The 14884-nt window shown below is 42.4% G+C and overlaps 1 protein-coding gene across 1 annotated transcript in view; it reads right to left on the bottom strand.

Moving 5' to 3' along the window:
- The window catches only part of LOC146001100 (CD63 antigen-like), an 89160-nt gene extending 80391 nt beyond the window's left edge, over nucleotides 1-8769 (bottom strand). Inside the window, exon 1 of the mRNA XM_083138434.1 lies at nucleotides 8544-8769. Within this exon, the coding sequence (XP_082994560.1) occupies nucleotides 8544-8606 (63 nt within the window). The 5' untranslated portion in view covers nucleotides 8607-8769. The remainder of the gene's footprint in view (nucleotides 1-8543) is intronic.
- Between the last annotated feature and the right edge of the window lie 6115 nt (nucleotides 8770-14884).

Raw genomic sequence — 14884 nt, 5'->3', positions numbered from 1 at the left:
GTAGTTTGAATTATTGGGTGGCATATTTGTACCTGGTTGATTGACTTGCTTTATTTTACTTCGCTTTTTGTGCCGCTTCTGGCTAATTTCCGAAGATGGGGATGAGTGATGATATGATGAAATTGATAAATGGACACTCATAAAATATCCATGCCTAGGCCAGGATTCGAACCCGGGACACCTGATGTTGTAGTGCGATGTGCTAACCACTCCGCCACGGAGCCTGCGATTTGTACTTGGATTTCTAAGTCCACTTTATACTCAGATAGGCTAATCGGGACTGGATCTACAGCTAAAATGGGATCGAAACCACTATAAGCCTCCACCGGGTATGATACCCGGAGCCCTTTGAATACAAGGTGATGATTTTACCACTATGCCAACAGGGAGGCACGACATGATTTGTAGTGCAGCGATACCTCTTATAGTTATTGAAGGAACGTACATAGGTAGTTCGTAGTGCACCAATTCCACTTGCAATTTTTGGTGGTTATTGTGAGGTGCATGGCAAATGTTCATGCGTTGGGTGACATCTAATGTAGCGAACTACATATTTCAACTCGAGAACCAAATGTAGGGAACAAATAATTTAAGTTCAAACTACGAGCATTTGAAGAGAAAATTGCGTAAAAAGCAAATATATTAGAAGACGAGTATACCTGTGTTTTGCATTAAATTTTGCAAACCGTAAATTGTAATAGTTGTCTCAATGATATCATTTAAATTTAGGCAGACTTTTTTAGTAAGGATTTTAAAGTTATCATTGTTACTAATAACATGGTGAATTTTGGTAAGTATTTTGGCAGAGGGCGTCTGGAAAATTAATATGTCCAGATTCCTCCTGACGACGGGAATATTCGAACGAAAATTAGTACCTGGGACATATCACGTATGTACAGCTTCTCCTCCAAAACAATGTGTCTTGTGACGCCCACCACTACCCGGCCGCCCGTATTGAGATGGACCGGCAACCGAGATGCTGCGAACGGATCACTGGGATAACGCACATCCAGGTCTGTTCCCGAGCTTCGCATCATCCCAGAGCCGAGATAAAAGCATGCCGAGATGAGGTTCAGCCCAACCCCGGAGGATGGGAACAGGACAATTCCATTTTCGCGCGGGTCGCTAGGAAGAACCGATGCCGAGGCGAGTCTAGTCGATGCTAGCTTTTACTTTTTGCGTCTATGTCTGGTTCATAAGCATTGCTTTTACACGGGCTACAGTTTGATTTTGATTTTCAGTCGAATGATCAGACTGAAAGAGAAAAGAAAGATGGAAATATACGAGGGTCGTTCGAAAAGTAGGCGGAAGAAATCCTCTTCATTTCTGTTTAACTCGCTATCTTGTAAGTAAACGGCAAAATGTTCTGCATTCATGTGTAATATCTGGAGTGCAGAATTACTGGTCCCGGTGGCGTAGTGGCAAAGTTGTCGCCTTGTAAAGAAGGGGTCCCGGGATCGATACCCAGTAAAGTCACACAGTGGTTCGGATCCCACTTTAAACTGTAGCCCGATTAGGTTTTCTGTGTATAAAGTGAACTTTGAAACAAACTCGAAACAAAACGAACAAGGCACTAATAATGTGTACAATGGACGCCAATAATGATACATTTCTACTTTTACTTTCCGCAGTTCTTCTGCTACTTTTGGCCAGTCGCGGTGATGAGTGATGCTTAGATGAAATTGATGAAGGGACATTCGCAAATGACTCCCATGTAAAGACCAATATTTGAACCCGGAGTCTGGGCCAACTTATTGACTTGAATATTTTGTATTCTATTGTATTCTTTAGTGATTTTCATGTTGCTTTTCTGTTACTTTTGGTAATGAAATTGATGATACCTTCTACGATGTACTTTGCATATGTAATCTCAAAGAGAGCAGGAATAAGCTAAAATACCTCAAAAGGCATTTTAGGCAATATTATCCTAAATGGGCATTTATAGACACTATATAAATGCATTATCAGGCTCGAAACGACGTGAAACGAATTTAAAACATTGTTAAGATTAGCCAAAAAGACATGCGAAGCAAAATAAGAAAATACAAAATTCGCCCTTCTTCTTTCTGTACTTCCTTAATTCCTGTCTCTTTCTCTCTGTGTGTTTATTTACTGTCTTGTTCTCCTGCTCCCTCACATCTCTCTCTCTCTCTCTCACTCTCACTCTCTCTCTCTCACTCACTCACTCACTCACTCACTCTCTCTCTCTCTCTCTCTCTCTCTCTCTCTCTCTCTCTCTCTGCATATACAGGGTGGGAAATAACCTTTTGCTAGGGGTCCACAGTAAAAAGTAATAACAATTAAGAAATTATGGTAATACCAAATGTTTACTACGACAATTGTGGTTACAAAAACAAAATTAAAAGTTAGTATGTCCACCGTTTGCTTCTCTCACAGCACGAAGACGATCAGGGTAGGAGCTCAGAAGATTCGCAAACAGTCCGTATTCCATTCCATGTCACGGAGAACTTGTTCCAGATGTGCAAGGAGTGTTGGCCGGGAATAGTGGTCCGGTCTGCGTTCCACTATTATCAAGGACTCAACTGCGTCCTTCAGAATAGCCCCAAAGTGCTCAGCTGCATTCAGGTCCGGTGATGCACCCAGCCATTCAGAACTGCTGAAGAAGTCAATTCCACTTCTCCGAAGAAGGTCTTGGTTTTAGCATTTGCCTTGAAGCAAGGTGCTTTGCCGTGAACTAACTTATAATTTTGTTTTTGTAACCACAATTGTCGTATTAAACATTTGGTATTACCATAATAACTTAATTGTTGTTACTTTTTCCTGCAGACCCCTAGCAAAAGGTTATTTCCCACCCTGTATGCATCTGTGTATTTTCATTTGCTTATATATTTTTTTTCAGATTTTCCTCTTAGCTCTGATTCACCTTGGCTCTTATTCCTCATTCAGGAGTTATTCACTTATGACTCTTATTTCTCCCTTAGAAGTTTTTCACTTCTGGCTCTTACTACGCATTTAGCAGTAATTTGTATCTGGTTCTTACAGCAATTAGCAGTAATTCACTTGTGACCCTTCTTTCCCCCTTAGCAGGTTTCTACTTCTGGCTCTCATTGTCCCTTTGCAATTTCTTTCTTTACTTCTGGCTCTTATTGTCCCTTTGCAGTTCCTTTCTTTACTTCTGGCTCTTATCGTCCCTTTTTGCAGTTTCTTTCTGTATTTCTGGCTCTTACTGTCCCTTTGCAGTTTATTTCTTTACTTCTGGCTCTTATTGTCCCTTTGCAGTTTCTTTCTTTACTTCTGGCTCTTATTGTCCCTTTGCAGTTTCTTTCTATACTTCTGGCTCTTATCGTCCCTTTGCAGTTTCTTTCTTTACTTCGGTGGCTCAGTCGGTAACGCGTATGACTACCATGCTAAAGGTCCCGGGTTCGATCCCCGGCCGGTTCAAATCCGGGAACTTTTCTAACGATGGAAGCGGCCCCGGCGCCCACCCAGCGTCGAATAACATGGGTACCTGGGGAAAACCCTGGGGGGTAAAGGCTGTCAGGGGCGTGATGCTGATCACATCACCCCCATTCACGACCGGATCAAGAAAGTGTGGGGCGTTACCCCCACACCCCCTATACGCCTTCATGGCGTGGTGCTATGCACAGGGGAACACTTTACCTCACTTTACCTTTACTTCTGGCTCTTATTCAGTATTTAACAGTAAATCACTTCTCACTCTTGTCCCTCTTATCAGTTCTCTTTTTTTACTTCCGGATCTTTCTCCGTATTTAGCAGGCATTGGTTTCAGGCCCTTATTTTCCATTTAGCTGTTTTTCACTTCAAACTCTTATTCCAAATTTATCAATTTTTCACTTTTCATGTGGAGTGCAAATAGCAGTTTCCCTTCTATTTACCTTTCAAGGTTATTGGCTTTGGGTTTTTTCCTCTTTCTCCTTTATTGATTTTGAGGATTGCTTCATATTCTGCATCCGCAGTTAGGTCCTTCAGGAGTTATCATGTTACCTTATGTTGTAGCCACAAATATTATCTCCAAAGTCTCATGTGACGCAAAAGAGAGAAAACATGTTCTGCGCCAGGCCATCATCTCTCGCTATCATGCGCTTCCGGTCCAAAGAAATGCCACGAGCTGTTTGATATCACTAAGATCCGTCTAACAGCCGTTAGGCTAGCTATCTATATTCGACATACAAGGAAAGAAGTCGTGTTATATTATTATTGTTGGATGTCACGGAATGGTCCAGTTCTTCCGTTTAAACCACCTCTAAATATGGAAGGCGTTGCGTGCAGAAAATGGTGATCGGTAACATTGATAAATTCTAGGTTTCGCCATCATGTTCAAGGTCCAAAAGCGTCTCTCGTGTCTCTCTCTCACTCTCTCTCTCTCTCTCTCTCTCTCTCTCTCTCTCTATCTCTCTCTATCTCTATCTAGCCACCCCGATGGTTTGGTCACTGTAACGTCATCGCTTGTAATCAGGGAGTTCCGGATTTGGTACACTCTGTCCCAATAGTTTGTGGAGCAACGCTGCTCGTGACATTAGAGAAGGGGAGAAAGCGAGTGTGCGGAATGAAACAGTATACCCTGCTGCAAACGTCTGTAGCTCCAGGCGCGTTATCCCCTCCAAGCACCTACTTTCCCTCGCACTTGTTCATTGGTCTTGCGCGGAGGACGTGATTTCGTTCGCTTGCTCCGCAAATTCCTGTGACAGTTGACCTATATAGTGCGGGTGGGGCGGTCACCATATTATTATGTATAGATTCGGTAACGTACAGATGGTTGCGTTTGTAATTTATTTAAATAAGTTTTTTAAAGTTTTTTTAAAAAATTATACCCAGATGACGTCGGGACCAGACCGAGACATGTTTTCTCTTTCACGAAACTATACTTTCTAGCCTCATTGGCTCGGCATTATTTCTACAGAAATACACTCAGTGAGTTAAGTCAGGTGTCCTAGTTGGCCAAGCACGAAAATGCTCACCAATCGTTTTCCCCTCAACAGTGCTGCTCAGTTGGCTGCAACACTGACAGCATCTTAATTCAGTAAGTGAAAAACGTTAACAAATTAAACATTGAAATTAGTTAATAACTGTTTGCCGTTAATTAAAAAATATTCTTTTTCTTAAGGAAAATTAACTAATTTCAATGTTTAATTTGTTAACGTTTTTCACTTACTGAATCAAGGTGCTGTCAGTGTTGCAACCGACTGAGCAGCACTGGTGAGGGGAAAGCGATTGGTGAGCATTGTCGTGCTTGGCCAACTAGGACACCTGACTTAACTCACTGAGTGTATTTTTGCAGAAACAATGCCGAGCCAATGACACTACGAAGTAAAGTCTTGTGAACGAGAAAACATGTATCGGTCTGGTCTCGACGTCATCTGGGTATAATTTTAAAAAAAAAACTTTTTAAAAAAAACAACTTATCTAAATAAATTACAAACGCAACCATCTGTACGTTAACGAATCTATACATAATATTATGGTGACCGCCCCACCCGCTCTGGGAAGTCTTGAATAAGCCGGGTAGTAAATAAAGTTTTGATTTCCTAAGACCTCAACACTCGTGCAGTTGGTCTTGCTTCTAGACGTTCTCGGCTCCGTTTCGACAAGTCCAGCTGAAAGGGTGGGGGGGGGGGGTTGTCTTGACTCTATTTCTTAAACTGATCTGCGCTTCGTCTCGAGAATTTTTGTGTTCGGAAAAAAAAGGTGGGTTTCCCCTCTGCCTCTGAATGGTTATCTGCTTAATCTTTACGAAAAATGAGTGTAGGAGGCGCTCGGTGTGTCATACATTAAAAAAAATCACTGACACAGCTACAAAGTACGAAAATTTAATCCACAACTTGAATGCAGTTGTTCAAATTTACTGAGGTTTGTAATTTCTAGCCCAATTATTAATAGAAATGACACTAACCTGCATGCTCTCTCTTGAATTTACCCTCTCAATGACGTTTAATTTGTTTTATTTATTAACATGTTGTTTGTGTTGAACAAAAGGCTAGATAAGCGTACAAAGTCAACAACATTTTGCATTTTCGTCCAATGGGTTGCCAAGTGCCTGGGCTTGCCGGTATAACCCTTCGATCACCTATGTAAACTTTTTGGTTTGTTCAGGTGTGGGTGCTCATAAATAAATTTGGCAACAGGAGAGACGTCACTAGTGACGTCACTAAAGGGCTCTGCTTGGTGGACGAGTTGAAGTGCATGTGCAGAAAAAAGAAAGTGGGTCCCGCTCAACGAATTAAAGTTATCCAAGTCAGAGTAATTTCCGTAAGCATCCTCTCACCTTCTTCATTGTCTCTATCTTGATCCAAAGAAATCACCCACCTAGGAATTTTTCACCTCTAGGACGGTGTTCATATTGTGCCTTGTGTTTTCCTTAGCTTAATTCTTAAAAGTTAAGTTCGTAAAAATTCGAGGCATAATATTAGCACTAAAAAAAAAAAAGTAAAGTGCTCCCCTGTGCTTAGCACCACGCCATGAAGTCGTATAGGGGGTGTGGGGGTAACGCCCCATACTTCCTTGATCCGGTCGTGAGTTGGGGTGATGTGATCAGCATCACGCGACCGCCTTTATCCCCAAGGGTTTCCCCCAGGTACGCATGTCATTCGACGCTGGGTGAGCGCCAGGGCGGCTTCCAACGTTAGAAAAGTTCCCGGATTTGAACCGGCCGGGGATCGAACCCGGGACCTTTAGCGTGGTAGTCAGACGCGTTACCGACTGAGCCAGTATTCGAAATGGAAATTCCTAGTTGGTGGGGGTGGGGGGAGGGTGCTTGTTTGGTTCAACATAGAGACAATCAAGAAGGTGAGAGGATGCTTACGCGAAAATCTTCCCTGGGGAGGATGCTTTACACACACTTCCTTTATCAGGGGGGGGATGACTGTTAACACCCAGTGTTTAGTTGGAGAATCGATTGGCTATTGCCTATTTTGGGGGTAGCAGGGTAAGGTAAAATGAGTGTTGCCAGTGCCTGTATTTTCTCGAAAATTCTAATGTTCAAATAGATTAAGTGAAATCAGAATGTCTGATGAGATGAATAAATAAAGTCGTTATGAAAGTACGGAAGCACCACTATGAAATTTGATTAACCGGCTGAAATTTCTAGGTCTAAAACGCACTTCCGATCTTCTATTTGTCATAGATTCCCGGTTCTATTCCATGTCGGGGCACTGGCTTCCTGCGTAAAAAATCCATAAGCTCAGTCACGATTACCCTCTGCGCATGAACAGAAAAATCGTTTATTCCTCGTACATATGCAACCGTAAGGAACAATGTATATATTTTTCTAAGCATCAGGACTTCCTCTCTGAAAAAAATATCCTAAATGGCCGATAACACGTTTTACCTCTCTGTAATGCTAGGTCGCGTATGTATAAAGGGCTGCAGTGGCTCGTTGCTGTTTGGAAACACACACAACTTTTTTTGTCGATTGTACAATGGTATGTAAAAGTCGTGGAAATGGTACCCTTACAATATTCACTCACAGAGAGACTGTGAATTATACACTATACTGTACTACTCTTGGGACAAGCACTATTGTGAAATGCCACCTCCGTGGCCGAGCGCGTTAAGTAGTTTTCGATCTCACCACCGAAGTATCTGGGTTCCAATCCTGGGCTGGGCAAGGCCGTTCCTTGTGAATGTCCGTCTAATTATTCATCCTCTTCGTCGCGATCAGGCAGAAGTGCGATGTAAAACAAGGAAAGAGCATTTCATTGATTGATTGATTTGGGGTATCCCCGATGGCGTAGTGATGACGTCGTAACCTTGTAATTAAGGAGTCCTGGGTTCGATACCCGGTGGAGGCACAAGTGGTTCGGATCCCAACTTGAACTGTAGGTCCAGTCGCGTATTGCCTTTCTGTGCAGAAACTAGACTTAAAACAACAAATCGAATTAAGATTGATTTGGTTTATTTTACTTCACTTTTCTGCCACTGTTGGTTTATCGCGGTGATGATATGATGAAATTGTTGGAGGGACACTCGCAAAGAACGCCCTGCCCAGCCCTGGAATCCTTGCCGTCATAGCGGCCACGGAGGCAGGAAGAGAAATACATTCAAATTCACTATTATGAGCTGAAGTGCAACGACTTTTGACGCCCACTGTACAATCGTGGTTGAAATTAGCATTCTTTATTCTACAGACACAAAACGTTCACCGTGTATGCATACTTAGCACTGTACGGGTACGCCGAAAGTACCGTATGTGCGTTTCGTTGCTGAAGACCGGGCAGCATAGCTGTTGCAGTAGCGACAACTCGACGCTTTAAAGCTAACCAAGAAGCAATTTAAAGTCGCGACCCAGCAGAACAGGGCGAAGCAACGTAATATTCCCGCGCAAATCAATAGCTAGCGTATCTACTGACACAGTAGACCGGCCGGTTGGATCGCTTGGTCTCTGCAGGCAGACCTGTACGCCAGACCTTCTCCTCGTAGCTCTTCTGATCGCAAAAACTGATCATTCTTATCCACAGCATGCACCGTGGAGCCAAAACGCTGCAAAGAGATTGCAAAACACAAGAAAAACATGACAAGAACACATACGCTATGGCTGATCATGCTGGGATAGACGAGGTACTTACCGCAAACACTACGTTGAAGGCGAAGAGGGCGTATTTGACACATGATAACTCGCAGGTCTCCATTTTTGATGTCTTTCCAATCACGGATCCTTCATTCGAGTCACTCGATACCCGTCACTTAGTGAGATCCTAAGGGAATGCCAGTAAACCAAGATTTCTTCCACTGCGGTTGGCGACCCATGACATCATCCAAGCGCTGGCCTCGGTAGCAAGAGAGAAGGACTGGCGCTTCCCCCGAAATCAATATTACAGGGCTGCAAGCGGCGGCGCGATCAACGATTTCGATATCTCGAAACGAAGACCTCGCGCGGCAGAGTCGAGAGCCGACGCGTCCCGGCGCAACCCTCTGCCACCTCCCCTTGGCTTGTCTTGACACCGCTAACCTCTTTTTTTACCTTGTTAGTACCGAGGCGGCGGTTTTTATCAGTTTTTAGGTAGTGAGTAAGTAAAAGTTGCCTATGCCTACGCCAGGACAGTACAGACAGCAAAAACAGTGTAGATATAGCTTCTAATATAGTGTGTAAATACAGACAATGTAAGCACCATACTCGACGTTTCAGTCTAGACTACCGGTTCCTAACCTATGGTCCACGGACCGCCAGGTACCGCTAAGGCTTGAAGAAATTTTACGAGTTTAATAAAGCTAAAAAAGACTTTCGAACAGGCCTCATCTCCAGGAAGGTATCAACTCGAGGCAAGCCCGTCACCTACCGACCTTTTGGGTGAGAATGAGTCAAGGCTAGAGCTTAATAAACCTTTTCCTGCTCCCCCCAAAATAGGCAATAGTTAGGCTAGAGAATTCAATGAACCGTTTAATATTACGAGCTTCTATAGACTAGAAGTTTTATCCTGGTACATTTCCCGCCACTACTTGGTCTGTCGTCTGCAAATCGTTGTTGCCAAACGTACGTTTGATGCAAACATGGTAACTGATTGATTAATTTGGTTTATTTTACGTAGCTTCTTTGCCAATTTTGGCATATCGCAAAGATGAGTGATGAAATTGATGAAGAGACTTTCACAAAGAACACCATGCCTAGGTGGGGATACGAACCCGGGACCTCTGGCGTCGCAGCGGGGTGTGATAACCAATCTGACAGTTGGGACTGTCTCCCGCGAATCTTTTAAGTCCACTTTATACACAGAGGCTAGTCGGGGCTGGTCCTACAGTTTAAAGCGGAATTCAAACCACTGTGCAATGTTCCTCCACCGGGTATTGACACCAGGAACCCTTTGATTACAAGGCCACGACGTTAGCACTACGCCATCGGGGAACAAATTAAAAGGCCATAGAGAGCAAATTCTTTTCCTCTTGTCATCTGAAATACTTGATCGAAATAGCCCCAAACGGCAGATATTTTTCTCAAGGTTGGCTACCCTGCAGGCATTAGAAATATGTCGCAAATATGGCGGGCGGGGAGAAATCTGTCTCCCTAGTTAACACAGCAAAGCAAGTCGTATCTGTTCCCTTCCCCTCTCAGCCGACCTCTGTGGTGGAGTGGCTAGCACAATGCCAGGGGCCCTTTCGTCAAAATCATCATATCCTCATCGTAGTCATAACTGGCAGAAAAGTGACGTTAAATGACAAGAAACAAATCAAATCAAGTCTTATCGTCCACTCTGCCGTGCATGTCGCAAGCAAGTGTTCAAATTCCCCTCGCAAAGGAAACTGCGAGCTCTGACCGGCAGAGAATAAAGCACGTGATAGCAGACGACAAGGCACCCATTGGCGGGAACTGCACCAGGATAACAATTCTGGGGAATACGAGGAAAATAGACCGTCAGTTAAACAGTTATAAATAATTAATATGCTCCACGAGGTGAAAAGTGAAAATATTGTTTATTCTTTTCATTAATATTAGATTGATTAATGTTGTTTATTTTGCTTCGCCCTTCTGCCACTTTTGGATAATCGCGACGATGAGAATGAATGGTGATAAGATGAGATGGATGAATGGGCAATCACAAACGTAATAGGGACGACACAACACGAGCCCCACAGAGGATTATACTGGCTGTGTCCAGACGCCAGAGCCTCGTTAGTCTGCAAAATGCATTCCAGGGTGTGCTACGTGGAAGAGTGGTTGACATTTGGGTGTCTTCGGAAAGGATCACCCCTCACACCCATTCATTAATATTATACACTTTAGCTATGATGTGTAATGTTATTATCCCGTCAGTAGTGTGATCTTGCACAAAGCAAAGTGTCAGTGTAGCCATCTTTTTAAGGGGAAAAGGTCTCTTGCGAGACTATGACACCGATAGTTAGAACTAACATACGAGTGTTCATAAACAATTTGCATTGTTGAAATTATTCTATCCGCCGACAAACAAGGTTCCAATTAAACAAAGGAAATCCTGAAGAAAGGAAAGAACTGGATTCGCTCAAGCTGTCCACATCAGCGCACATCCTGCCAATACTCCATGAATAGGAATGCAGGAAGTTGGCTTGATGCCTGGGGAAAACATACTCTGGAATTGACGGAAGCCATGAAATATGCATGGATTCTTATTAGCTTGTTTGTGGATTGAAGAGGCGACCTCTTTTTCCCAAGAAGGGGGATTGAAACTGTAAAATCACGCCTACGTTTCCTTCCAAGTGCTTTAATACTGCGCCAGGGCATTCATTGTTTCCATTGATTTGGCTTTGGGGTTGCGCAGCCAATGGGTTCTTTTGTAATGGTATTATTTTGCGAAACAGAGAGGAGGGAACAGAAAACGAAGCGAGAAGCATAGAGAGAAAGAGAGAGAGGAAGAGATAAGGGAACGAGAAACAGAGAGAGGAAAGGAGGAGAAAACGAAGCGAGAAACATAGAGAGAAAGAGAAAAACTAAGAAAGGGAAGGAGGAGAAAAGAAAGTGAGAAGCACAGTGAGAGAGAGAGGAAGAGATAAGGGAACCAGAAACAGAGAGAGGAAAGGAGGAGAAAACGAAGCGAGAAACATAGAGAGAAAGAGAAAACTAAGAGAAGGAAGGATGAAAAACAAAGCGAGAAGCACGTAGAGAGAGAGAGAGAGAGAGAGAGAGAGAGAGAGAGAGAGAGAGAGAGAGGAAGAGATAAGCGAACGAGAAACAGAGAGTGTAAAGGAGGTGAAAACGAACCGAGAAACATAAGAGAGAAAGAGAAAAACTAAGAGAGGGAAGGAGGAGAAAACAAAGCGAGAAGCACGGTGTGTGTGAGGGAGAGAGAGAGATGAAGAGATAACCGAACGAGAAACGGAGAGAGGAAAGGAGGATAAAACGAAGCGAGAAACATAGAGAGAAGGAGAAAAACTAAGAGAGGGAAGGAGGAGAAAACAAAGCGAGAAGCACGTTGAGGCAGAGAGAGAGAGAGAGAGGAAAGAAGTAGAAAACAAAGCAAGAAACATAGAGAGAAGGAGAAAAACTAAGAGAGGGAAGGAGGAGAAAAGAAGACGAGAAGCATGGTGAGACAGAGGAAGAGATAAGGGAACGAGAAACAGAGAGTAAAGGAGGATAAAACGTAGAGAGAAAGAGCACAACTAATCGAGGGAAGTAGAAAACGAAGCGAGAAAGAGAGAAAAACGAACGAGAAACAGAGAGAGAAGGAGGAAAAAAGAACCGAGAAACAGAAAAACAGTATACAATATTATTTTTAACTGGAATGCTTAGCAATGCATTAAATAATCGTGGTAAATTTACTTTTCCTTAAAACTTAAAATACTTTGTGTGAAGCCTACTTTAAGGTTCCCTTGCTGACCTCTATTACCGTTTAATCGGTGCTTTTAAAGTAAAATTGTTCACAATATAAAAATATATAATCTGATATAAGCGAAAAACAACTCTATTTTCAGATGCTAACCAACTACTTTATTGTATTAGGTGCATTCAAATGAAAAGGTCCATTTCCTTGCAGAAACTTTATTACAGTAGTTGGCTACACATATTCACCGTATGAGGTAAGACACTGGTTCCACTTTGAAACAAGGTTATGAATTCCTTGGTAGAAGAAGTCCTTGTGCTGGGAATGAAACCATTTCCTGACAGCTTCCTGCAGCTCAGGACTCGAGGCAAAGCGTCGTCCTCTGTGGTGTTTCTTCATAGGTCCGAAAATGTGATAATCACATGGACTCAAGTCAGGACTGTAGGCAGGGTAGTCTAGCACTTCCCAATGGAATGATTGCAACATATCCTGTGTCTGTCTTGCTGTATGGGGACGAGCATTGTCCTGGAGTAAAATGATGCCTTTGCTGAGTTTTCCTCGACGCTTATTCTTGATTGATGTCCGTAGACGATGCAGTGTTTCACAGTACGTGTTTGCGCTAATTGCATGTCCCTCCAGAAGGAACTCCTCTAGCAGTGGCCCTTGGTCATCGAAAAATACTGTCATCATAAGTTTGCCGAGTTTAGGTAGTGACTTGCTTTTCTTTGGTGTTGGTGAACCTGTATGCTTCCATTCCATACTGTCCCTCTTTGATTCTGGCTGGTAATATGGGCAGATGGATTCATCTCCAGCAATGATTTTGCTGAAGTCTTCACCTTCATTCCTGTATCGCATCAAATGAGCCAATAACATTCCCATTCTGCACATTTTTTGTTCCTCTGACAAACACTTTGGCACCCATTGTGCGCACACTTTCCTGTAACCCAGTCTGTGCCTCACAATGTCATGCACACTACCCAATAACACGTTCACTTGTTCGACAATGGCTGCCAGGGATATTCGTCTGTCTTCTTGCATAAGGTTGTCAATAGCAGCCACTGTCCAATCAGGAATGCGATTTTTCAACTGTCCCGGCCGAGCATCGTCCTTCAATGTGTTTCGTCCACCACGAAAACGCCTACACCATTTTCTCACTGTTTTGTCTGATACACATTTTCATACACAACTTTAATTCTCCTATGAATCTCCGCTGGATGTGCTCCTTCGGCATGAAGAAACAAAATGACACCCCACTGTTCTTCCTTGGACACGTCCCTTAATGGCAGCTCCATTGTTCAGCACAGCGTTCCACCTGGGGGGAAGAAAGTGAAGGTGATTAGATAACGGACACGTGCTACCTGGACACACTTGCGCATGCGCAGATGCCTCATTACTAAAACGTCAGATATAACTGTGGGTATACAAAACACATGAAATTACTGTCTCGTATAAAACGCTTTTTCAGAAAAAATAAAATGGACCTTTTCATTTGAATGAACTAATACAAAGCACACTCTAAATGGAGGTGAATGGCTTATGCAGAGAAACCTTACGATGTATTTTATGTAACCTTGAAGTAAATATAAAGAAAACTACATTAACACAATTGCTTTTAAAGTACCAAAAATTGGTTTTATCGAATTATTCAACTAATCTCTTGTAATTTATTAAAAAAATCTAGTTTTCATTTTCAGAGCGAAAATTTTAGGCCATTTTTTAAAATATTTTTTTTAGGTATTTTTAAAATAATTTTGAGGTCATTCTATCGGTCACTTTTTGACAATTTTTAGGTCATCAAATTCCGAGGCCTACTCATAGCAAAGTCGTCTGATTCCTGCCCTAAAGAACAGGCATTTTAGTCCTCTTCAAGTTTTCAGTAGGGGAGACTTTCAGGTGAAATATTTGGCGATAGAAGTTGTGCGAATGACTTATTTTTATTCTCCAAGACACATATAGAGTTGCAAAAGGGGAAAGGATCAAGTTCTCCCCTGTGTGTTGCACCGTACCATAAACATAACATAGCGGGGTGTAAAAAGGGGATCCTCTTTGGAGACACCCAAATGTCAACGTCGTTCCACGTAGTACACCCTGCACTGCATTTGCAGACTAACGAGGCTCTGGCGTCTGAACTCGCAGTCAGATTAATCCTCCCTGGGGTCCCATATATGTTTGTCATTGTCGCTTCATCATTCTCATCTTTTATCATCATTCCAGATTAATATTTCAATATTTTACACTTTATAAGATTATGAATTACTTAATAGATTAGCCTGAAGTGTTGCAATATTTTAAACTTAGTGTTAAGCCAATAAATTTTAGGTGTCTGCTTCCTTTTTTTATTGATAAATCGAAAAATAAGACACATAAATCTTCAGTTGATATCAGACTATGCACAAATTATAACAAACTTGTTCAAAAGGGAATTAAAGTAGACTTCGCGCTTCCTTTTCTTGTAGTTCAATAATAAAAATAAATATATTGTCATTGCCTAACCCCACACCCCCTATACGCCTTCATGGCGTGGTGCTAAGCACAGGGGAGCACTTTACCTTTACCTTCATTGCCTAACATTTAAATTCACATTAAATTTGATTGTATTAAAATTATTTGGTGTTTGGTTTGGTGAAGCTGTGTTTGTATTATATTATCTTTATCGATACTATGTATTCAAAGTCATGCTT

The sequence above is a fragment of the Lepisma saccharinum genome, chromosome 1, assembly GCF_977018435.1.
Source record: "Lepisma saccharinum chromosome 1, izLepSacc3.1, whole genome shotgun sequence".
Lineage (NCBI taxonomy): Eukaryota > Metazoa > Arthropoda > Insecta > Zygentoma > Lepismatidae > Lepisma > Lepisma saccharinum.
Note: the sequence above shows the minus strand (reverse complement) of the source record. Positions and strands in the feature narration are given on the sequence as shown.